Below are 26,388 nucleotides of genomic sequence, written 5' to 3' on the forward strand. Positions count from 1 at the left end.
TGAACTAGTCTACCCAGACTAACACAGTATTGAAGAACAAGGATGTCACTTTGAGGCTAGGTTACACTTGACTCAAGCCATAGTCTTTTCAGTCGCCTGATACACAGGAGAAAGCTGGGCGAATGATGGCAACATATGTAGGAATGTGCTTGACACAATGGGTGGACGTATGGATTGTGATAAGAGCTGTACGAGCTCCCAATAAAATGATTTAAAAAAGAAGAGAGAGCGAAAGCTGGACAATGAATGAGGAAGACAGGTGAGGAATTGTTGCCTTGGAAGGATGGTGCTGGGAATGAAGAACGAAGAGGGAGCACAAGCAGGCTTCATCACACAGACCTTGGACATGTTGTCAGGAGAGACCAGTCCCTGGGAAAATGAACCATGCTTGGTAAAGTGGAGGGAAGTGACAAAGAGAAAGACCAACAAAGAGATGCACAGGTACAGTGGCTGAACAATGGGCTTGAACATAACACCTGTGAGGACGCCACAGGTCTAGACAGGGTTTTGCTCTCTTGTAAGATGGGGTGCCAAGTTTCAGAACAAACTGGATGGCACCTGTGTTGTTGTTTTTTTAAAATATTCTATTTAAACTCCATGTCTATGTTTTTTTCTCCAACGATTTTATTGGCACTTAATTTACATGTCAAACAATTGAATAGTTCAGTCATCCAGTCATATCAAGGAGAATTGTAGAATTATTACCACATCAAGTTTGGAGCATTCCCCGCCCTCTCCCCCTCCCCCCACCATGGTTAAATCGCCTTCAAATGAGCTTTGCAATCGGTACAGTCCGTTCTAGTGCCCCTCCCCCTCCCACCTTCATTATTTATTCCTGAGATCCCCGTTCCCTCCCTAGCCCCCACCCCACCCCTGTTTTCCCTATAACCCCCGTATCAGTTATGACCATTATGCATCCAGTCCTCCTGTGGACAGCACCTGTTTGTCTCGACAGCACTCTATTTTTCAGCTTGGTTCTGTGACTGATTAGATGGCCACACAGAACTTACTCACCATTAAAGGTTTGTGATGGAAGCTAATGGGTTACAGTCCAGGTGAGAAAAGCTTAGGATTCAGTTGTTCAATCAGGACCTGATACAAAGTTCTTTGAGGTGTGCTAATAGGTGTCCAGTGGGCATGCCACTTCCCCAAAGCCCCAGGCTCAATGGGAGGGCATTCAGTTCCAGCTCCATGGATCAGTGAAGCCATCTCCCCGAATTAAGTGCCCAGAGGCACCCCACTCTATAAGCCAGCCTCCTGCCCCAAAGCATTCAGCTTTACTTGCTCTGTGGGCTGAGAAGTCCCCCCCACCCCACCTGAGTCTCATGCTCTGGCTCCTGGCTCTGCTGCTGCTCCTCTGTCACTTCTTGGTGTTAAAAGCTGGATCAAGGAGGTTCACTCCTGGCTCTTGCTCAGAGTGAGATTCTCCCCTGCTGCTTCTGCGATGGCTCACTTCACACCCAGCAGAATGGCAGCTGAAGTGTATACTACAATCAGTATCTCCCATTCCACCCCGCCCCCCTTAACCAGACTCATCGGTGAGCGTGCAGAGCCTATGGCTGGAAGAGCTGCATTCAATAGTTCACCATCTGTAGGAATTCTTACAGCATGGACACTGTTGCTAGTTACTGTAGAGTTGACTCCCACTCAAGGCAACTTCGTAACAACAGAACCCAATGGTGACTGGTTCTACACCATCCTCACGCAAGCTGAAGTTCATCCTCGTGGCTGCTGTTCTAGTCCACCTGACTAAGGTTCTCCTTGCTCCTCACTGGCCCTGTGCTTTCCCAAGCCTGGTGGCCTCCTCTGGTGACTGATATCTCCTGAGGATGTACATGTAAATAGACCATCCTTTACATATAAGGTCCCTAGTAAATCACATGGTTATGAACCAGGCACGTCTGCAAGTGTGTAATAATAGCAGCAACCATAGAAAAAACTAAAACCATTTTTGAGAACTAAGTACATACTCTTCCACAGATGGATCCTTCCTGTTGACAGGGCCAAATCAGGGGAGCCAGCCAGGCAACATTCTGCTGTGATCCTGTAGCGCTTAGATTTTATGTCAACCGGAACCTGTGTAGTGGTAGGGGCGGAGTTCAACCTATCAGCCTAATGATGCCTCCTTGTTGATGTGGCCTTTTTATAAGAGAGACAGTGAGCGAGTTCCTTCGTCTGGCCCTTCACTTTTCTTCTTGCTGGAGCTCTGCCTCGGGGGGCAGCCCCGTGTGGGCCACGGACCCTGGAGCCGAGCTCCAAGCTTCTGGGGTCCCCACGCTCCCACCAGCCTTGGGTCCATGTGATTCTACACCTACTTTCCTGTGACCTCCTTTCACCCCGTGTCACCTTTCTGCGTCTTCAGCCATTGACTACGCGTGTCTGGAGAGTTTGCTGGTCTACAACTCCCTTTTTAAAAAAAATATTTTTATTTAGATATAATTCATATACACTTACTTCGTTAGCTCAGTCATATTAAGAAGAGTTGTGCAGACACCACTACATTCAGTTCTAGAAGACTTTCCTCCTTGCATTCATTATTTGCTCCTCCTTGCCCTCCTACCTTCCCTTGCCCTCCCCTGTGTCTTCAACAGGCCATTACGCCAGGCACCATCTTTCTTTATTTGTCTGTCCTGAACGTTCATAGACTGGAAAGCGCGCATGCACAATCGGCAAATATATGTATTATAAGATATTATTATATTGTAATATATTATATATATACACACATATATAAGAGAAGATGAAATAAAGGCCAAGAATATTAAAATATACCAGAGAAAAAAGGAGGGAATATTATAAACTGGAATGAATTTAAAATGGACCAATAGGGAGCTCAATTGATCAGGTATTCATCTTAACCTCTTCACATCTGCCGTACTTGAGTTGACCATACTCCATCTGTTCATGCCCTCGGACTGTGGTCCTCGGGGATTCACCAGCAGTTTAATCCACGTAGGGGCCTGAGAATGGATTTTAGGTTCCCTCTGAGTGACTCCGTGACTTAGGATTACTTATCGGTAAAAAATTCTTCTGCCTACGTGTGTCAGTGGTTCCGTTTCCCTCGATAACCCAGCCTAACACCGACCCATACAGTTTCCCCGGCTCGTCCACCAGCCTTTCCCCCTGAGTGACGCAGCTGCCATGGAAATGATGGCCGTGTCGCCCCTAGCGCCAGGGGTACCAGAGAACAGCCAACTGAGATAGGCGGTGCTCCAGCCGCTTGCTCTCTACTCGCCCTGCTCATCCCCCCTGGAGGCCGCCAAGGTGACAGCCCAGGGGCCTTTCCAAGCGGTGAGCCCAGCTCTCTCTCTAAGGCGCCCAGGGACGGAGGCCTGGCAATCAGTTTGTTTTCACTGCCTCCTTTCTCACACGGCCTCCGACAGGGGCCGCTGGTTTGGAAAGAGACGCGTCACAATGCAGTTCCGTGACGAGCTATTTCTTTCCGTCCCCGCTGCCAACAGTTTGTGCCGAGGGGGCGCCTTGTCCCTGGAGGCTAAATTCCATGGCTCTCCTGCAAGGCTGGCGCGGTGCTGCTTTCCAGGTTCCCGGCCGGCTGTTCAGGATGCATTTGGCTAATTTCTTACCGCGCCCCGCCCCCGCCTTCATTTATAGCTTTCCCAAATCAAATCTCATTGTGCTAATTGCTAACCTCCTCAGATCCATCTGTGTTATTTCTCTGTCCTCGATGATGTCTACAGCGCCTCCTAATTTAGTGTCAGCCAAAAAATGTTATTAGCAAAATGTGTGCGCCTTGCTCCCACTTATTAATGAAGATACCAAATATAACTTGATCAAAGAGACACGTCTGAGTCTTCCATTAGCTGTCTGCCCTGCACCCCGCTCCGCCCCCATAAGATAGTGAGTGAGCTGCTGCTGTCCCTGGCTAGCCCTGGTTTAGCAAAGTTCAGGGTCTTCAATCGTCCTGCCCAGTTCCTGCGAGGGCCAGCCAGGGCTCGTGTAGACAAACGCGTTCCGTGCTGGAACAAGCTCCAGAGGTTCAGCAACAACTTTAGGAGTCATTGGATCAAATATCTTCATTTCAGGGTGACCAGCCTTGAGTGCCTCCTTCCAGATGGAAATCCCTAGCTCAGCTTTTGAAAACTGCATAAAAAGGCATTGAACACACTTGGTTTTCTTCATCTTTTCCGGCTGGATTTTCTGTAGCAGCTATGTCCAGGTGCTAGTCATCTTCCTTTGAATTTAAAGGTGTTTAAACCATGCTGTGAGGTATTTTTAAATTGCTTCCTATGCATGTGAAAGGCGGACGTTGAAGAAGGAAGACCAAAGAAGAATGGATGCATTTGCAGTTTGGTGCTGGTGGGGACGTTGGACATGTTGTCAGGAAAGACTTCACGCGTGGTAAAGTAGGGGGGCAGGAAACGAGGGAGACACTCAACAAGATGGCCTGACCCAGTGGTTGCAAAGGCGGGCCCAAACACAAGAGCATACGAATCGTGAAGATGGCACGGGCCGGGCAGCTTTTAGTTCTGTGTATGTAGCATTGCACCCACCACCACCATCACCTCCTCCTATACCACCATCACCTCCTCCTACACCACCATCTCCTCCACCACCACCTCCTCCTCCACCACCACCTCCACCTCCCCACCACCTCCACCTCCACCACCACCTCCACCACCACCACCTCCTCCTCCACCACCTCCATCTCCCCACCACCTCCACCTCCACCACCACCACCACCACCACCACCACCACCACCACCACCACCTCCTCATACAATTTAATCATGCAGTTAAGAGGCATTGTGTAATGATCACCACAATCAATTTCAAAACATTCTCTTTTTAGAAACAGTGCTTCATTTTGTTAGACGACGACGTTAACCATTCTAGTCACGTGTACAAATATTCTCTCACAATTACGAAGTGAGCAGGGCTTGCTTTTCAGAACATTTTCTTCTTGTAGCCTTTGTTCTAAGCTCCTCGTTTCCCCCTTCTTCCCTGCCATGCCCCTAGGTAATTCATAATCCAGTTTCTGTCCCTATAGGCTTACCTAGCCTGGATTTCTGATACAGAAAAAATACAAAACACAAACAGAAAGCAAACAAACAAAATCCCAGCAACAATGACAAACCAGGAAAACGTCAGTGGAAAAGAAAGCAGAAAACATTAAAAACTGGAACAACTTTAACAAGGGTTAAAAGGGAGATCAAATGATCAGATGTTACCTTTTAACCTACCTTCATTCCCACACTTAACTTTACAGTGCTGTCTGCTAGCAAGTCTAGTCACATCTCTAAACTGTGGCCAGAGGGAATTTATCAGAGACTTAATCTGTGCGGGGACTTTTCTGTGGGGCTTCCACTATCAATCCCTTAGCCTTCTGAAAATGAGGTGTTCAGAATTTAAGCTTTGATGCCATTCCCTCCTTCGGATTTGCCTTTTCAAAAATTATTTATAGTCCTTGGATCACACAGGTTTTTCCATGTGAAGTTAGTCACTTAGATGGCTGCTTGTTTGAAAACAAACCTTTAAGATGCTAGATGCTGTTCCTTTGGATAGTTGGGCACCATCCAGCTTCTTCACCATACTTTGCTATCGTATCTACATCATCAGTGATACTTCATGAAGACGAGTGCTAAGTAGGAAATCGTGTTAAATAGGGTCAAGTCAGAAGAACAAATTGTTCTTAGATTGGGGCAAGAATTAAGTTCGAGATCAAAATCCATTCGTGTACCTATGGCTTAAATATGTCTCTGGTTCACTTTGGAGACCTCATTACCACCTTATGATGTAGAACAGTGTGCCTCAGAAAAGGTAACTTCAATGATCGTGTCATTGATTTAGCCAGTTGGCCAATGGTATAGAAATGAATACTGGGCTCAGGCGTAAGAACACTTGTCAGGATGATGCAGGTCCAGGCAAGGTATTGTTCTGTTGGGTAGGGTCACTGTGGGCTAAACTGGCTCGATGGTACCCAACACAGAATATAGCATAACATAGAACATTAAATCCTGTTGAAAAAAAAGGAAATTTTACATGTACAGGCCAGGTTTTCAGACCACAATACATGAATTGTTGACTTGAACAGATTCAACACTTAGGTGACTGGACCCTACTGACCCAAACAGTAGGGACTGACGATAGGGCAAAACTTTTAACACCACACATTCACAAAGGCAGAACCATGCTTACCAGACTTATGTATGCCATAAGGAAGCAAAGAGAGCATTAAAATAGTAAATATATGACATCCTGGGCCACCATTCACTGGGTACCCACAAAGTAAGAGAGCCAAACCAAAGTCCAGTGACTATCAATTCTATAACCTTGGGACAGTGTTTTTGTTTTCCTGATGGGAGGTTGCTCCTCCCTTTTTCATGTCAACAGAAATGTAGTGCCTTCCCTGGCCCTCTCCTCCCATCCTGACTTGAATTTCCAGTAAGATTCACTTAGCACTCTGGTCAGACGGAGTATCTGTTGACGGAAGGTGACCTTGACACCGTTTTCCATGGCAGCAGCTGAAGGGTCTCCCTTTCCCCCCAGCTTGAAAAGCTGACCCCAGCTAAGGCGAGCTCTTGACTCTGTAAAGTGGTTTGTAAGATGTACATACGGAGGTGACATGTGGTTCTTTTGCTATGCAGACTACCTTGTTGCCTGCGAGATGGGATTAGAACTTTTACAGGACCTGGGAGCACAGTCTGCCTTCATTTTGTTGTTAATCTTTACAGTAGTTAATGCACACAGCATTTGTCTTTTTGTGATTGGCTCACTTCACTCGGCACAATGGGTCTCAGGTCCCTCCAGGTCATGAATTGTTCCGTGGCTTCATCCCAGTGTTCCAGGGATGTCTAGGATTCCCCGGTGTGTCTGTACCGGAGTTTCTTTATTTCTTTTACTGATGGCATCTGTGTTGTTTCCAGCTCAAGCTCCATGGTCAGCAAACCCAGCTCCCCAGATTAAGTGCCCAGAGGCACCCACTCCAGTACGCCACAGCCAGAAGATACTCAGCTCCCCTAAATGCCTGAATGAAATGTTGAGAGGTCTCCCACTCCAGTCAGCCTTGGCCCAAAGGCACTCAGCTCTCCTTTTGTGGGTCAGCAAGCCCAACTTCCCCAATTCAGTGCACAGTCACCCCATTCCACAAGTCAGCCTTCTGCACAAAAGCACTCCCCTTTACTGGCTCCGTGGGTTGGGAATCCCATCCCTCTGTTCCGTACTTGGCCTTCTTGTTCTGCTGCTGCTCCTCTGATGGTGTAGCTGTCATCTGGATCCAAGACGTTCACTGCACAGAGATCTTGGGTCCAGAGGGCACACTCCACTCTTAGTGCCTGCTAGTAATGCGATCCCTTCCCCTGCTTCTCAGAGGGTTCATTTTATACACAGCAGTACGGCACTCCAGGAAATCCTGTTTGCAGTTACTCACAGGTGAATCCTCTCAGTACTTTGCTCCACCTTCTTATCAGATCCATGCAGGGAAAGGTTGTTTGGAGATTCGGGCTGGAAGAGCCACATTAAAAAATTCTCTCTCCTGCAGATGTTGTCTACTGAAAGGGCCCCTGCGATCCTCTGTTACATCCTTGAATCATGTGAGACCACAGGCCCATTCTGAAGGCCTGAAGGACACCGCCATGCTGGAGCTACTTCCCCTTTATTTCTCAGCACATGCCAGGCAGACAGTAAATATTCGTCAAATTGCAGAATGAATAAAAGGGGAAAGACGTGCTTGATCAAGCCAGATGAAGATCTTTGATTGTCAAGAAGAAGGAAGTTTAGAGGTTTTGATGAGAAGAGTCACATGAAGAAGTTGTCCTATTTTAAGCGGGACTGTGATAGGTACTCAGGGAGTGTGAATATATTCATACTAACAATATGCCAACGGTATGGACAAAGGGCCAAGAAGGGAGACAGAGACTGGTAGAAAGAAGGCTGGGACAGGAATCCAGGTGAATTAATGAGAGGTGGCAATCAATTATGGCCATGTTGGCTGTCCAGGGGTTTTCTAACTACATTATTTCTTATAAATTATTAGTTTGTATTCTGCTATATGAAAGAGTTTTGTATTTCCTTCTTTATTTAGTTATGGCTCCTGGATTCTTGTTTGACTGCTGTTATTTATTTGATCTATTTCGATGCTCAAATTGTCCCAGCTTGCCCAGTGGAAGGTGCTACCAATGGGCCCTTGTGTTCCTTGCACCTGCTTCCATCCTTGTGTGAGCCCTGCCTTACTGTGTGCCACAGGGAGATACACCCGGTTTCTGTAATTCCCTTCACCCTGGCATCAGCCATTCCTTCCAGGAGTCCATATTCCTGAGGAATGCTACTTATGAGCCGTGATCTAGGGGCCTACATTGCTGCTGAGCTTTCATGACTCCCACCCCCTTCTCTGCCCCTGAAACTTCGGCTCACAGACTTTACGGAGTTAAGGAGCTGGGCTTTGGAGCCAAGCGTCAGGCCACTTAAAGAACCAAGAGAAATTCTCCAGACCCCAAGCTGGAAACACTGACAGAAGGCCGGGTTTATTTTCTTAAGCTGTTTTAACAATGTGATTTTTAAAAAATATGCCTCTTATTCAAAGATACGCTCACTGTAAGAGGAAGAGAAGAGAACGTGGGGAAACAAAGAGAAACCACGCCTTTCCTTCGTCACCTTCTTTTAAGTTGTGTCAATTAACACTCTTCAGACCTCTGATGTTGCCTCTTCAGCACTGGCCCGGTTTCCAAACCTCCGCAGGCCATGTGCCACAGAACATTGGGCAGCAGGTGACAACTTGTCCTGAAGCCACAGCTTGCCAGGTGGTGTAGATGGCTGCCAGGCTCTTCTTAGGGACTTTCTGAGCCATTCTTACAGATGGTCAGTGTTCTCTGCATGGAAATCAATGCTGCCCCTGTATCAGCCATGGGAGAGTACCTAATGTTCTTCCCTGAAGGAATGGTCCAGGAGCCATCTGCACGGGAGGAGATGACATGCAGAACTCCATGATCAGTGTCAGTGTTTGCAGTGCCAGCGATAGATATCAGGGACCCCATCTAGGAACCCTCTAGGTCAGTGGCTCTCAACCTTCTTCATGCCATGACCCTTTCATACAGTTCCTCATGTTGTCGTGAACCCCCCAAGCATAAAATTATTTTTGTTGTTACTTCACCGTCAATTTGCTACCATTATGAATCTGGCGAGTCCTATGAAAGGGTCGTTGGACCCCCCCCAAAGGGGTCGCGACCCACAGGTTGAGAACCGCTGCTCGATGTGCTGGCTAGTGGGGTGAAAAAGGTACAACAAAGAGGATAGGTTCAAGCAGCCTGATAAGGTTAATGTCAGAAACCACGTTATTTTAATGAAGACTCAAGTAGAGAATATTTTTGAAACTAACTTGTTTGTCACTTATTGCAAAAGAGAAACCTATTTACTGTTGAAATGTAGAAATGACAGACTTTCTTTTAAATACAAATTCAAAAGAAAAAAGCTACAGTCCCCCTTCCTAGAGAGAACTATAAACAAGTTGGCATATCTATATACTTTACTTCTTCCCCACTTTATTTTTCCTATACGGGGTCCTAGTGGCATTGTTGGGTAAGTACTGGACTCCAGAGCACAGGGTTGAATGTTCCAGCCCACCAGCTGCTGAGAGGAAGAAAGATGAGGTGATCTGTTTCCACAAAGACTTACAGCTGCAAAAACCCCATGGGGTTGCTCTGAGTCGCAATCCAGGCTATGCCCAGGATTGTTTTGGTATTTCCTATACTTAAATATGTATTTTTATTTAAAATGTGGGTCATACTGTATACACTATTTTGAAAACTGTTTTATACTTAATTATGTTTTCCTTCATCTTTTCATGGCAATGCTCTGCAACATCCTTTATTGTTAGGTGTAGTTTTATTTTTAAGCTTGTTTGTGTTTTAAATACAAAGATAACAGATGCTTGGTTAAAATTTTTAGGACTAAGATGAAATATGGAAGTATTTCTCCTTATCCCCTTTCTTCCATACTCACTTTCCTGAGATAGCCTTTCAGCTGAAAAAAAAGTATCCTTCTAAAAATTTTTCTTTCTAGAACTTTTCAATACATATGTACATATATGCATACTTTCCTATGACTGAATAGTATTCAATTAATATATCTCAATGTAGGCAATCACCTCCCTTCATTTGGAAATTGAGGGTTTTTCCAGTTTTTCACTGCAGTGAGTGGTAAAATCCTTGCACAGAACCATGATTATTTCTCTATGATAAATTATAGACAAGCGAACTGCTGCTTTAAGAGATATGCACAACTTTAAGGCTTTTGATATGTGCGATTTATCATTCACAAGATTGATGCCAATTTTGCCTTCTCACCTGAATGTAATTACATGTTTTAAAATGTATGATGGAAGTGTAACCAAGGCATATCGAAAGGTATACAAACCATTTAAGTAAGACACGCACTGTCCAATGCAGCAAATGCCACCACATGTGACTTCGGAGCACTTGACAGACGGCTGGTCCAGATTGAGGTGTGCAGTGTATATAAAATAGATGCCATGTTTCAAAGACTTGGTGCGGAGAAAGGGATGTAAAATATCTTGTTGATACTTTCAGATTGATTATTGTGATAGGCTGCATTCTTTGGAGAAGCAAAACCAGTGACGTTTCCATAGGTGTGAAAAGAGAGCAGTTTACATCAAGAAAAATAGCTCACTCAGTTGTAGAGGTGGGTAAGTCGAGGTCAAGTTTGTGGGTCGGATGTTAAGCTGGAAGTTTTTCCTGACTCATGTAACTTCTGGTGCTGATGAACCAGGAAGCAGGAAGGCCACAGGCTGGTGCTTGTAGAGTTGAATGAATCCATGATTGGAAGTCCGCTGATAGATCCTGGGATCGGCAGGCAATGTGGCTGGAGGTCAATGAACCAGATGCAAGAACCAGACCCAGCAGAAGAGACACATTTTTCCATAGTCTGTTTCAAAACAAGTAGGCCACGTACCCAAGGAGTCTTTCTTCCAAATGTACCAAGGCTGTGGCCAGATTGAGGGGCTGTCCTGCACACAGCTGCTGCCTATTCACAGATGGATGATGTCACATTAGATCCCATCATGGAGTTGATTACATTGTGTTAGTTCACATCATGGGGGAATCACTGCCAAACTACTGGGAACCTTGGTCCAGTCAAATTGACATAAAATCTCACTATCACGATTATGTGGAAATGATAATATTTTGGATTAAATGGGTTAAATATAAGTGGACTTCAAAAAGATTGTGAAAAAGTGGAATTAGAAGATAAAATAATTTTTACAAGGACTCTATTTGTTTTTTCAACTTTTTATTTTATTATTCATTTTTCCTTTTTTACGTGCCACTAGAAAATGCTAACCTATTAAAGCGACTCAGATTATTTTTCTGTTGGATGGTCTAGGGCCTAGATCTTGTACACTAAATGAGAGCATGGTCTAGGGCAGGGCTCCTCAAACTTTGTAAACAGGGGCCAGTTCACTGTCCCTCAGACCCATTGGAGGGCTGGACTATAGTTTTTAAAAAAACTATGAACAAATTCCTATGCACACTGCACATATCTTATTTTGAAGTAAAAAAACAAATGGGGCAAAAACACCCGGCCGGCCGATAAATGTCCTCGGCGGGCCACATGTGACCCGTGGGCCATAGTTTGAGGACATCTGGTCTAAGGCCTCAGATAACGAAACTCGATTTTCTCTGTTTCTGTACCTCTTCCACATTCCACCGATATATTTCTGATTTAGGCCCAGGATCCCAGAACTAAAATAGCTGTCTGTCATGGGCCTGAGGGCTCAGGACCGTAGTCTGAGCACGCTAACGTCAACTGGCTCAACACAGTAGTAAAAGTGGTTCTCAACCTTCCTAATGCTGGGACCCTTTAATACAGTTCCTCATGTGGTCACACAACCACACACCCCCAACCATAAAATTATTTTCATTGCTACTTCATAACTGTCATTTTGCTACTGTTATGAATCGGGCAACCCCTGTGAAAGGGTCGTTTGATCCCCAAAGGGTTCTTGACCCACAGGTTGAGAACTGCTGCAGTAGTAGCAACTGAGGTCTTAAAAGCACATGAACACCTATTTAAGGTGCACCTATTGATCTCTCTTTGTCTAGGAGAAAGAAGAGTGGTGAAAATGGAACTAAATATGGAAACAATTAGTTCAGGGTACTCCTGGATTATGCACACATCAATCTCCAGAACTTGAGGGGATTGAAACAAATAGGTATGAATTGTTCAATGTAAAATTGATTATGTAAGACTCTCACCTGATTCACAGTGAATACTTTAAAAAAATAAATAGAGTAGCTTTCTTCTAGCTCTCCATTCTTTATCAGGAATTATCAATAAACATGTGAGAAATACTCTCTTTAGAAGGTAATTACAACCCAAACCAGCCCAGTGCTATTGAGTTGGTACTGGCTCTCAGTCCTCCCAAGGGTATCAGAATGGCGCTGCACTTGGTAGGGTTTTCAGTGGTGATTTCTTCAGAAAGGAAACAGGTAGGCCTTTTCCCAAGGTCCCTCTGGATGGACATGAACCTCCAACCTTTCAGTTAGCATCCAAGTATGTTAACCGTTTGAACCACTACCCCGAGACTATTAGGAAGTATTAGGATTGTGTATTAACATTTGTGATCTAACAGAACCTACCATTAACTATAAACTCTTCGTTGCAAAAATTTAAGGATTTAGCCATGGATTTGTTCGAATGTGTCTTTAGGCTTCAGAGATTGCTGTTGAGCATCATGCCTCTTTCAAAATGTGCACACAGGACCTGAGCAAACAAAACGGACATCCATTGACTGATGGAATCCGCCTCCGTTTTTTTATCTCCTGTAAAACAGGGGTGACAGAGTGGCTTACAGGGCTTGAGACAAGCGCAATCAGCACTATGTAAACATGGGGAGAAAAAGAGGTGATCAGGACATCATGGGGTTGTAGCTTCAGGCAATTACTCTTTACTCTGTGCCTCCTGAGGCTCAGCCCTCCTGTCTCCTCCTCAACTAATAAATAATTGCAGAACTACAGCAAAGCCAGTGACCATTGAGTCAAGTCTGATCGTGGCCACCCCAGTGTGCAGAACAGAACTGCTCCGTGGGTTTTTTATGACCGTGATCTTCTGAGAGCAAATCACCAGGCCTTTCTTCTGAGATACCTCTGCCTGGGTTTGAACTTTTCAAACCTTGTGGTTAGTAGCCCAGCTAAGCCATCCAGACTCCTTCCTCATAGTTGTGTGCTGTCAAGTGTCCGGTTGATCACATGTGACAGAGAAATGCTGCCCATAGGGTTTCCAGAACTCTAGAAGCAGAATCATTCTAGAAGCAGAACTCTAGAAGCAGAATTGTTCTAGAAGTAGAACTCTAGAAGCAGAATCATTCTAGAAACAGAATCATTCTAGAAGCAGAACTCTAGAAGCAGAATTGTTCTAGAAGTATAACTCTAGGTGTCTTCCACAGCAGAGCTGCTGGGTAGGTTTCTACTTCTGACGTTTCAGTTAGCAGCTGAGTGATTAACCACTTCAGCACCATATTGCCAAGGCTCCTCCTTCTGCCTTAACTAAATGAAAACCAAAACCATTGCCTGCAGTCCATTTCCAACCCTTAGGGAATTGCCCCACGGGATTTCCAAGACTGTAAATCTGAGGAAGCAGACTGCTGCTCCTTTCTGCAGAAGAACAGCTGGAGGCTAGCAGATGCCCCTGGGTGAACTTGAATCTTTAATTTTTGCACTTAATGTCCCCACAAGTTCCCGCTTCCTCATGATTCTCCTGCCATTGAGTCAATTCCAACTTGATCGTGACTTTTTATGGTTTCGGAGCCTGGGAATCTTTGTGGGAGCAGAGAGCCACCTCTGCCTCCTCGGCAAGGACTGGTGGGCTTGAACCACTGACCTTGCACTTGGTGGTCCAAAGGGCACCCACAGCACCACCAAGGCACTCTCTGCTTTCGCAGTAACCCTTCACTTTTCCTTCTTCTCTCTAAGCTCATGCTGACAATGGCAAGCACACCTTATGTACACAGAGCTTTTTTTTCAAACCTACATGCAATTCACAAATAGGTGCTTCTCCCACCCCATCATTCCTGGGCCAAAGGAGAACTCAGAGAAGCGGAAAGAAAAGGTGCAAAGGTGTTTCCCATGCACCCTGCTCCCTTGCTCGGCTCCTGTTGACTTACCTCTTGCTCATCTTTTGAGTCATTGAGTTTCTCGGTTGGCTCAGTTTTAGAGTTTCAAAAGAAGAAAAAGAAAACAAAAGATTAAAAAAATGCATCTTCAAGTTTTTTTTTTTTGGCACAAAGTGTGTCTGGTTATTTGGAACCTGGCCAACTCTTTGCTTTACTCCATTATTACAGTCACATGGTTGGTTTCTCTCAGGAAGGTATGCAGGTAATAGGTGTCGGAAGGAATAAACATCTTGGTTCCAACTTGTCTTCAGCGGCATGCTTTCTTCTTGTATAGTACTTACTTTTAAGGCAATAATATTTCCAGCCCTTTGAAACATTCCATTTAGAGCTGCTATAAAATTACATGGTGTGAAAGAGCTGATATAATCTTTTAACAAGAATAATGAGAGTTTTGTGTGAATGCTCCTCCCCACATTCTCCACTTCTAGGAGAAAGTGGGAAATAGCTCCATCAAAGGGAGTTGACCCAAAGGTTGGTCTAGTATTGTCTTACTAGATGAACCTGAGGAGCCCTGTGGCATAGTCGGTTACTCATTGCCTTGCTAGCAGAAATGCCAGCAGTTCAAAACCACCAGCTGCTCTGAGGGAGAAAGATGAGGCTTCCTGCTCCAGCAGCATTCCGGCCTTGGAGACCCACGAGGGCAGTTCTACCCTGTTCTACAGGGCCCCTCGGAGCCAGGATTGACTGGAGGGCAGAGCATTGGGCGAGTGGTGGCCGTCTGTTTAGATGAACTCGAGTAAATATCTTCCAGGCCTTCATTTGCCATCTGTGACATAGACAGGGTGTTCTTTCTTTCTTTGTCAAGGTCAGATGGTTACTGCAGTAAAGGCAACAAACTAAGGCAAAGAATGGTGAAAAGACATTTAACCCTTTGGCTGCAGAAGTTTTGAATGGTATTTGAAATTCCTTCTCAATTCCAAAATCTGTGATCAGTAATAGAATGTTTCACTTTTTCTAATCACTGTGTTTGAATACACAGGTAAACTCTAAACACCTGTTTCTTCTTCTTTTTAAAATAATTTTATTGGGGGCTCGTACAGCTCTTATTACATTCCATACATCCATCCATTGTGTCAAGCACATTTGTACATTTTTTGCCCTCATCATTCTCAAAAACATTTGCTTTCTACTTGAGCCCTTGGTATCAGCTCCTCATTCCCCACCCCCCTGCTCCCCCCTCCCTCATGAACCCTTGATAATTTATAAATTATTAGTATTTTGTCATGTCTTACACTGTCCAATGTCTCCTTTCACCAACGTTTCTGTTGTCCATCCCCCAGGGAGGGGGTTATATATGTATCCTTGTAATCAGTTCCCCCTTTCTACCCCACCTTCCCTCCACCCTCCCAGTATTGCCACTCTCCCCACTGGTCCTGAAGGAATCATCTGCCCTGGATTCCTTGGGGTGGGGTGGGGTGGGGAGGAAGCATTAAAGAACTAGAGGAAAGATGTATGTTTCATCGTTGCTATCCTACACCCCGACTGGCTCATCTCCTCCCCACAACCCTCTGTAAGAGGGTGGCAAGTTGTCTACAGATGGACCACACTCCCCCTCTTTCTCAATGATATGATTTTTTTGTTCTTTGATGCCTGATATGTCATCCTTTCAACATCTCATGATCACACAGGCTGGTGTGCTTCTTCTATGTGGGCTTTGTTGCTTCTGAGATAGATGGCCACTTGTTTACTCTCAAGCCTAAGACCCCAGATGCTATATCTTTTGATAGCTGGACACCATCAGCTTTCTTCACCACATTTGCTTATGCATACATTTGTCTTCAGCGATTGTGTCGAGAAGGTGAGCATCATGGAATGCCAATTTAATAGAACAAAGTGTTTTTGAATTCAGGGAGTACTTGATCTATGTACATATATTTATAGGTTTAGTATTAAGGTAGCAGATGGACATTGGGCCGCCACTCAAGTACTCCCTGATCATATATAAATATATTTACCCATAATCATATATAAATATATTTACATATGTACATGCCTGTATTTAGACCTCTATAAATGTCCTTTGCCTCCTAGTTCTTTCCTCTGTTTTCTTTTTTTAAAAAACAATTTATTAGGGGCTCATACAACTCTTATCACAGTCCATACATATACATACATCAATTGTATAAAGCACATCTGTACATTCTCCTCTGTTTTCTTTCACCTTCCTCTTGTCCCACCATCATGCTCAGCCTTCATTTGGGTTTCAGTAATTTCTCTTGGTTACATTGCCCCTGAGCAATCCCTACCAGGGCTTTTATACCCTCCTTGCCACTGATTTTGGATCCCTTCTTGTTCCCTTGTCCCTGGGTTGGTCAACACCACCTCCTTTCCCCCACCTCCCCCTCTCCCATGTCCCCCTGGGACCATCGGTGCTGTTATTTTCTCTTCTTCCAGCCTATCTTATGTATATATATGTATATAGAGACCTGCAGAGATAATAACATGCACAAAAAAACCAAGAAATTTGCTGATGAACTTTGGGTCTCCAATACATCCAGTTTTTTTCGTGTCATTTTGAATGCCTGCTTTTTGAACTTCTGATACCTCTTCCCGTTGACACCTCATGATTACACAGCCTGGTGTGCTTCTTCCATGTGGACTTTGTTGCTTCCCTGTTAGATGGCTGTTTATTTAACTCTAAGCCTTAAGATCCCAGCCACTGTAGCTTTTGATAGCCAGACACCAACAACTTTCTTTACCACATTTGCTTATGTATTGATTTTGTCTTTAGCGATCATGTCAGCGAGGTGGGTACCATACAATGCCAAATTATTAGAACAAACTGTTCTTATACCAAGGTAAGATTTAAGTAGAGGCCCAAAGTCCATCTATTTCTTTGTTACATATATACATATATAAACAAACACATATTTATACATGTGTACTTAAACATATATGCACACACACACACATATATATATATATTGGGTTTTGTTTTTATTTTTTCCTCCTACACCACTATTGTGCTTGCCTGTCATTCACCTCTCAGATACAATTAGATGGATCAAAAACACCCAGAAAAGCTGCAGAATGCTTACTGTTTCTCTGTACCCATCACTGTTGGCTCCTCCCACCCTCCTTTCCCTTCTCCCCTTCTGTGCCCTCCACGAACTGTAGATCTGGCCACTGTCTTCGGAAGACTTCCTCCCACACTGCTTTTCTTGTCTAGATCAACACCCCCCAGAATACAGAATAATAATAAAATAAAATATTAAAAACAAAACAAAAATCCCACAACAACATACTAACAGAAATCATGATGTAGAGCCACATTCGTGTCCAAAACGTGAGTTTCCCATAGGTCCATTTCTATTCCCACAGTCCAGGACAGAGCAGTCTTGTGCAAGCCCCCCACCCCTCTTTAAGCCTTAGACTTTCAGTGTGGCTCCACAGGGTTCTTAATGACTTGTCCACAGGGTTCTTAATGACTTATTTTATCAAGTGTAGATCACCAGGCCTTTCTTCTGAGGTGCCTCTGGGTGGATCTGAACCTCTAACCTTTCATTTAGGTAGCTAAGTGTTCAGCCATTTGACCAATGCAGGGTCTCCTTGTCCCCTTACCTTCGGGTCAAACAAAACTTTGAAAGTTTGGTGTTGGGGTTTAGAAAGTTGAGTGGTTTTCTAGCAATGTTGGGTGAGCCAGAGAAACCGAAACACTCAACCTCTTTTGTATCCAACAATCATTGGACTTTTAAGGTTAAAACCGTTCCTTCCCTCCTCTTTAGCAGTGTGAGGGCAGTGAACTCTGTGAAATGACAGATTCCTAATGAAAACATTACTACATATTGAATATGATGGTAGGAAACCTTACCACCCTTTATTGCTTGAAAAACAGTGTAGGCCTTACATGTATTTCTGTTTTCAGACAGATTTTTCTACCCAAAGCACTTCTTTCTCAAAGTTTTGAAAACATTGTTGGATAAGAAAAACTGGTGTACATTGAAAGCCTAGATCTCCCCGGCCCATGGCTATCTATGAAAAAAGCAACAAAACCAAACTTGTTGCCACTGAATTCATTCTGACTCATGGAAGCCCCGTGTGTTACAGAGAAGACCTCCATCCTGCAGGGATTTCCAGGCTGTAGGAGCAAATCCCTAAGTCATCCCTGGGGCCACGGGGTGGGTTCAAACTGCCAACGCTTAGGGTAGTAGTCCAGTGACAACCATTTGTGCCAACCAAGGACTATGTTGGCTATAGATAAGGTTTCACTAATTACAGCAGTCTAAATGTCGTGATGACATCAGACTCATCGTAGGTGAGTCAAGGCATCCCAGTGTATGTCTCAAAAGTGTGCCGCGCCCACTGTGGGTCTGTGAGTTTGGCCACCCCTTTGGATATTGATACTTCTCCCTTGGGTGCCTGTGTCTCTTGGGATGCCATTGAATGTTGCCTTGCCCACCATCTTGGTGGATACGACCAAGTTCACTGGGAGTCACTCCTCTCCCTTTCTGTTGCATTCTGCTAGAGCAGTTACAAAGCAGTGCTATTTCTGCCTTGGTGTTTTGCAAAGATTTCATAAAAGACTTTTAGTGACAGTCTCCCTTCTTCTTTTAAAAAAATCATTTTATTTGGGACTCGTACAACTCATCACAATCCATCCATCCATCCATTGTGTCAAGCACATTTGTACATTTGTTGCCATCATCATTCTCAAAACATTTGCTTTCTACTTGAGCCCTTGGTATCAGCTTCTCATTCCCCCCCTCCCTGCCACTCTTCCTCATGAACCCTTGATAATTTATAAATTATTATTATTCTGTCATGTCTTACACTGTCCAACACCTCCCTTCACCCAGTTTTATGTTGTCAATCCCTCAGGGAGGTGATTCTATGTAGATCCTTGTAATCGGCTCCTCCTTTCTACTCCAACTTCCCTTCTTCTTCCAGTATCACCACTCTCACCACTGGTCCTGAAGGGATCATCTGTCTTGGATTCCCTGTGTTTCCACATCCAATTCTGGTCTAGCTGGAATTGTAAGGTAGAATTGGGATCATGATAGTGGTAGTGGTGGGAGGAAGCATTTAAGAACTAGAGGAAAGTTGTATGTTTCATCGTTGCTACGCTGCACCCTGACTGGCTCGTCACCTCCCCACGACCCTTCTGTAACGACAGTCTCCCTTTCTAGAAGAGTTAGATGTGAAGGCCATCAAAGTAGGAGTGGAAGGACGAAAAGATCTAGGGTAGAAATCCACACCCTTTCATACTCAACGTGCCCTCTATCCTGTGATAACCAAGACTTCATCCCAACACTGGCTCTCTCTTTCCTTGGCATAATTTATTTCCCAGTAGATTTCAGCAGCACCTTTGCCAGTATTTTCTTTTATTAGGCTGGGTTGATTAGAGAAACAAATCCAGAGACACTCATGTGTGTAAGAGAGTGCTATATATCTAAGAGCAATTGTATATTGAGAAAACAACCCCACCCAGTCCAGATCAAGTCCATATGTCCGATATTAGCCTTTTGTCTGGTATTAGTCCAGAAATTCCACTCCAGATTCACACAGCACAGACAGTGATGCTGAATGTAGGACGATCGCAGGCCGGTGGGTGCAAGGTCTTGTGGATCCAATGGTTTACCACCATTGGTGCTGGTCACCACACTCCAATTGCGGCTCTTCAACAGGAAGCTGTGACCTGATTGACAGGCTAAATTCTATCCCTCCACTCTTAAAACCCTCAAATTGACATGAGATTATGTAACTACCACACTAGGGTCTTGCAAGTGAAGATTTACTCTCGTTCCCAGAAAACCACCCCAGACCAACCTATAGGATTGATTTTGAGATTGAAAATGGGAGAAAAACAGGGGTGGGGAAGTAAACAGGACTAGTGGGTACAGGTTGGGGAGAAGGATTCTTAGTGCCTCAACAAGGCCCCGGGGTTTTTGTTTTCATTTCACAGGGACTTCTCGATTAAGTATTAAACAAGGCAATGTTAAATTACCCAGATGAGGGAAACTGAGAGGTAGCCAATTTCTTAATATGGCCCTTCTATCCATAATTCCTTATGTGGTGTATTTTAAATTCTAGCCTCTGCGCCTGTGGTTATAATCCCATTTGAGGGGTGTTGTTTGATATGCTAATAACAGGATTAATATGGGATGTAGTCTTTTAAAATTTTTATTATTTTATTTTTAAAATTTTGGAATGCATTCTGAGCCTTCACCTTTTAGAAGATGTGAACCAAGTTACCACCCTATGTTGCCTTGGGGGTATGCCCTGCTGATAAACAAAAAAAACACTTCCATGGAAGAATGGGCTATTTCAAAAGCAGGATAGACAGACAGAGAAATCCCAGTACCATCAGAAGAAGAGCCACGGCCAAGCTCTTTGGCTAAAGTGGCACAGGCTGAGACAAGGGGTACCAGTGGCTGTGGCATGGAGACCATGGAAGAGAGTGGAGGAGCAGCCTGAGTCTATGAGGCTGGGAGGCAGAGCAGTGAGGAGTGGCTGCTTCCTGGCCCATGGAAGCAGAGGCCAAAGGGACTATGTGGCTAAGAGGCTGAGGACTGAAGAGAGACTGGGGCACTAGCTGAGTGGAGGTGCTGCTGTAGACCAATGACGGTATGCTGACTGTTTACTATTGATCCTGATTTTCCGTATCCTGTTAGCTTCCCTAATAAGTCTCCGTTGTTGTTTGTTTTGTCTGAGTTACATGTGGCCATTGCAATGAGTTCCAAAGCCCAGCAGAAAAGTAGCATGTTGTGGGATGAACAGTTTATGTCACAATAGGTAAATAAAGATGGAGAGTGTAGGCATGTATGTCCACTGCTTCATGGCACTGGAAGCCGAAGGAGGTCAGATGTAGCCTCCCTATCGTTTTTCACAACGACCATCAGCATGAGACTCTAACATTGCCCAAACAATTCACGGCCATGTTGCTTATTATGCAGCATAGGGAGGAAAAAAAAAAAGGAAAATGTGTCACAAAATCATGACTGTTTTGGGCAGGACTATGGAAGCAGGAAAGGGACCATAATTGGGATCTGTATGTACATTATTAAAGATTGGAAAAGATTTTTGGATTTGTTCTGGAGCCTCTGACCACCTTGGTTGGGTTATAACTTGAGGCCAGTTAGCCCTCGTTCACCAATTTCAAGAAAGTTCCTGCAGGTGAGACTGCCCCTCCCTGAGCTGGCTAGTATTTACTTTCAAACAGACTCTGTCTTGGGGCAAAGCCTTTTACATTGCCTGTTAATGGAATAAACTCAATGGAGGCTGAATTTATATTAGACTCTCTATGGGGTTGGGACCCCCACTGTAAACTGTAGACCTCCACATACCAGGTGCTTAGAATTTAAGCACTAATATATGCCCTCCTCTGATCTTGGATTTTTATTAAAATCCTTTTGGTCACACTTAGGTTGGTGTGCTTTCTTCGGCATGAACTGGTTTCTTCAGATGGCTGTTTATTTTAGAACAAGGCACCAGGGATTTTGTATATTTACTCCAGCTTCCCTTCTCTCTGCAGAACGACATCTTTGAGTGGTGCAGGGACCACCGAGTCCACCACAAGTACTCAGAGACAGATGCTGACCCTCATAATGCCCGCCGGGGCTTCTTCTTCTCCCACATCGGGTGGCTGTTTGTTCGAAAGCATCGAGATGTCATAGAGAAGGGGAGGAAGCTTGATGTCACTGACCTGCTTGCTGATCCTGTGGTCCAGTTCCAGAGAAAGTAAGTGAATGATTGCCATAGAGATTGCCTTCAGGGGAAAGGATGAAAAACCAGGCAGTACAATGGGGTACAATAATGTCCCCAAGTAGTTTTTCTCAAAACATCCTGTTAATTGGGTTATAATTTTTGGGTTTATATCTGTTTTTAAATTTCCTTTTCCCCATTTAGTTTTCTCTATTCATACATTTGTTTTTAATTTTGATTTGCAGTGGATTTCCTTAAAGCCTGTTGCCATTTCTTTCAGGCTAATCTGCGTGACTAATTTCAAGGCTTGAGTTCTGCCCAGGGCTTCAAAGCAGTTAGTTTTAGTTGGACCTCCTGCTGAGAATTTGAATTTCTACCCCAGATAATACTGAATCAGAATCTGCAGTTTAACAAAATACCCAAGAGATGCATATGTACATGTGCAGCTCTCCAGGTGAATTGTCTCTATAAGTGCTCAAGACTTACCTAGGAGGGCAGAGCATGTACACTGGTACAGATAAGAGCTAGAAACACCGGGAATCAAGACAGATAGACTTCTCAGGACCAATAATGAGAGTAACGATCCTTGGAGGGTAGAGGGAAGGGGGAGAAGGGGGAGCCCATCACAATTATTGACCTATAATCTCCCCTAGGGGGATGAACAGTAGAAGGGTGGGGGAAGAGAGACAGCAGTCAGTATAAGACATGAAAAATAATAATTTATAAATTATTAAGGGTTCATGAGGGAGGGAGGGAGGATTGGGGAAGGAGGGTGTAAATGAGCTGATAGGAAGGGCTCAAGTAGAAAAAAATGTTATGAAAATGATGATGGCAACATATGTACAAGTGTGATTGACACAATGGATATATGTATGGATTGTAAGGAGTTGTAAGAGCCCCCAATAAAATTATTATTTTTAAAATAACCACCTGAGGATCTCATAAACTGTGGATTCTGATTCAGTGTATCTGGGATAGAAGTGCAAATTCTCAGAAAGTTGAACAAATGAACCAGTTCCAAGTCCTGGCTCTGTCACTTCTCTCCGGCCCTCTGCTACCCTCCCCCCCCCTTCACGGTCCCCGGGCGTTGGGATGAGGAGACGCGTGCTTTATTTCTGTCAGCCACTCGACTCCAGCACCTCTGACCTCTCTTCTGATCTTTTTCTCCTCCTCCTCAAGTTCTTTGGTCGTGAAGCCTACCCCCCCCACCCCCCGCCCCACACTACCAGGAATGCTACACCAGTAGGGGTTCTCTGTAGAGAAAACGAGGTCATAACACGAGAGCCTCAATGTGTGTGTCCTCATGGTGCCTGCTGAACATATTCAGTCCATTGGCATTGGCATTGGCATTGGTGGGGGGATCGACTTTCACAAGCACGTGAAGAAAGGTCCTCTAGGATTGTGCTACCAAGTTCAGAGCAGCTACCGTTCACCTCTAAACTTGGAAGCTGTGTGAACGCTCTCTCTGTTGGTCTGGGTCTGTGAAGTTGGCCATGGCACTTGTTATTGTCCTCAGTTGCTGTTATTTTGATTCTGACTCCCAGTGAGCCCATGTGCTACGGAGTCATCTTTTTATTAAAAATCATTTTATTGGGGGCTCTTATCACAATCCATCCATCCATTGTGTCAGCACATTTGTATATTTGTTGCCATCATCATCTTCAAAACATTTTCTTCCTACTTGAGCCCTTGGTATCAGTGCCTTGTTTTTTTCTCCCTCCCTCTCCCACCCTCCCTCATGAACCCTTGATAGTTTATAAATTATTATTATTTTTTCATTTCTTACACTGACCAATGTCTCCCTTCACCCACTTTTCTGTTCTCCCAGGGAGGGGGTTATATGTAGATTCTTGTGATCTACTTGTCCCCTTGTCTTCCCCCACTTCCTCTACCACCCCCTTGGTATCTCTATTCTCATTATTGGCCCCAAGGGCGTCCATCTGTCCTGGATTCCCTGGAAGAAAATTACTAGGTCTTTTATTCTGCTCCACTGCTGGGTGGGTTTGAACTATCATCCTTTGGACAGTTAAGCAAAAACTGCATCATCCAAGGCCCTGGGCCCTTATGATAGTGGCATTCATAAATGGACCTCGTTCCCTAAAGCAATGGATCTATGGGCACAAGGGACAAGCTATGGCTTCCACACTGGTTAGAGACCTAGGACAATACATACGCGAACACGTGGTTACCACAGATCACCCCTACTGACTCAGGCAGAGTCAGTTAGGGACTCAACTGCAGCATTGCCTGCTCAGGCTGAACGTGGACATGGAGGCGATGCCTTTGACTCCACAGATCCTTGCGCGAAAGGAAGACTTGCTTAGCGATGGGCCCCATTTCTGCGCAGCCTTTCCTGTACGCTGCAGGGAGCAGTACAGCGGACCAACACATGGCGGGCCTGAGAGAGAGCCAGCCTGGCAGGGAGCCCCGTGGTTCCTTCTAGCAGATCAAGTAGCCTCTCCACATCTCACTTTGTTCGTTTCTGTGATCCCTGTGACTCCCGCGGCTCCGGGCCCTTCCAGTCCTGCTCTTTCCGCCTGGCGTTCTTCGGTAGTGAATACCCGTCTCTCATCTTTGTAGAAAGATGTGATTATTTTTAAAAGTATGGAAAATGTCAGAGGCTGCTACGACTCAGGCAGTTGCTAGTCTGGAGGATCCCATGTGTTCCCATCCACTGCCCCCTATGGCCTTCAGCGGAGCTTTCTGACAGACACAGCCAGCAGCAACGGCCAAAACGTCTTACAAAACGGGATGTCGTAAATGAACAATGGGTCATCTCTGGATTTCGATTTTTTTTTTTTTACTGTGAGAATCAAGTTTTAAATCTCATGAAGGGAAATATCAAGTATTGAGCAAAGTAGAAATAGAGAAAAACCATCTACTGTCCTAACACATAAATCAGGCCACTATTAACATCTTATGGCGCTTCTATTTTTAAGCACATCTTTCATGCTTTTTCGTCATGGCAGTCAAATGCCTATGTAATTGTATGTCCTATATTTTAACTGCAGATTCGGTTGTAGGCACCATTGTCAAGGGCTGCATGATAACTCCTCATTTGACAGTGTTGCCATTTATTCAAACCATCACTCGGTGGGTAGATGTGTGTGCCACTTCCGATTAGGGGCTATCAATGATTCTGATGTACCACTCGTAATGCTTTGGGATAATCAAACCGTGTGTTATTTGAAGAGCTCAGAAGATCAGGCACAGGATTTTCTATTTTATTAATGAGAACGGAGGAGTGTAGAACAGTCTGGGTGCCTCCAACCATAAAAATGGAAGGTTTATTTACCTCTTTTTGTCTTTCTCCTCCTCCCCAAAGTGTAGTACAAGCTGATTCACTGGGTGTGTATTTTGGGTACTATTTGTCCATGCAGGCAGCAGGACACCGGGACTATTTCAGTGTGTTCCCGGAATAGTCGTCTAAGAATAACATTCATCCCAGTCCCGCCACCATCAGGGGCTGAGCCTGCCAGAAAGCATCCACTCGGCCTCTCACAGATGTTTCTGAGTGCCCGCTAGGAATCCATGTGGCGCATATGGCCAAAGAAACTGGTCCCTGCCGTCTTAGAACTAACACACTCCCTGGAAACGCACGCCCTAACGTACAATTCTCCCTAGTGGGAGGCATGTGCTAGCAGGGCACAGTGGGGGGTCCCCTGGCCCCATGGCAGGGAGGTGAGGAAAGACACTTTCAATATTATTGTAAAAATACATATAACACATTTGCCCAATCAACACTTCCACCTTCACAGCCTAGGGCTATCAGTGACATCGATGACGTGCCGTCCTCACCAACCATCAGGGACAAATGGGAGGAAAGAGCTTTGGGCAGGAACTAGATCCTACATTCAGACCTGAAGCCAAATGAAGGTCAAGGGGAGAAGATTTAATACGCCTGTCATTTCCGAAAACACTGCAGAACCATTGCATTTTACAGAGAAAAGGCACCTTCGTGGCCCATTGAACCCAGTTTCTCTGTGAGGACGTGAATCGAGAGCCTGGGTCTTCAATGTTGGGCTTAGAAGCATTCATGACTCAGATTCTTGCCCAATGCTTGCTTAATGATCTATTACTGAATCAAATGGGCTATGGCATTTCCCTGTGTGCGGATGAGCTCTTAGGTCCTTTGGTATTTATCCAGCCTCAAGAACACAGAAACCCAGCACCCAAAGTAAGGGTTAGAACCACTGAACCGAATAAAGGAAGCTTCCAAAACACACAAAGATAGAACAGTGCTTTGGGTATTTCATGTTCACAGAGCTGGCTTTGCCAGTCCTGCCAGTCGGGTCGTGAGGAGACAAATCACTTACAAGAATGGAAGTCTTTGCATTGGGCCGCCAGCTGGAAGTGGCTGCTTCGTTGTCATAGTCATCGACACATCACGGTGCAGTCCTTGCTACACTGCGTCCTGTGGCTTCCCGAGTAACACAGAGAGTTGCCCAGAAGTGTTTGGGGCCCAGTGACATCTCAGAGTTCTCCTGGCCGGAATTCCCACCTGCTCACAGAAGGGTAATCAGTGAGATCTGCTCCCAAGGCTCCTGTTCATTTCAGCACGGAGCTGCTCAAAACAAAATGTTTAAACCTCTCTCTGATCAGCAC

The 26,388-nt window shown here is 44.8% G+C and overlaps 1 protein-coding gene across 1 annotated transcript in view; it reads left to right on the top strand.

The window, feature by feature from the left end:
- The window catches only part of SCD5 (stearoyl-CoA desaturase 5), a 197,577-nt gene that overhangs the window by 120,336 nt on the left and 50,853 nt on the right, over positions 1 to 26,388 (top strand). Inside the window, exon 3 of the mRNA XM_075544133.1 lies at positions 21,614 to 21,819. Within this exon, the coding sequence (XP_075400248.1) occupies positions 21,614 to 21,819 (206 nt within the window). The remainder of the gene's footprint in view (positions 1 to 21,613; positions 21,820 to 26,388) is intronic.

The sequence above is a fragment of the Tenrec ecaudatus genome, chromosome 3 (assembly GCF_050624435.1).
Source record: "Tenrec ecaudatus isolate mTenEca1 chromosome 3, mTenEca1.hap1, whole genome shotgun sequence".
NCBI classification, from domain to species: domain Eukaryota; kingdom Metazoa; phylum Chordata; class Mammalia; order Afrosoricida; family Tenrecidae; genus Tenrec; species Tenrec ecaudatus.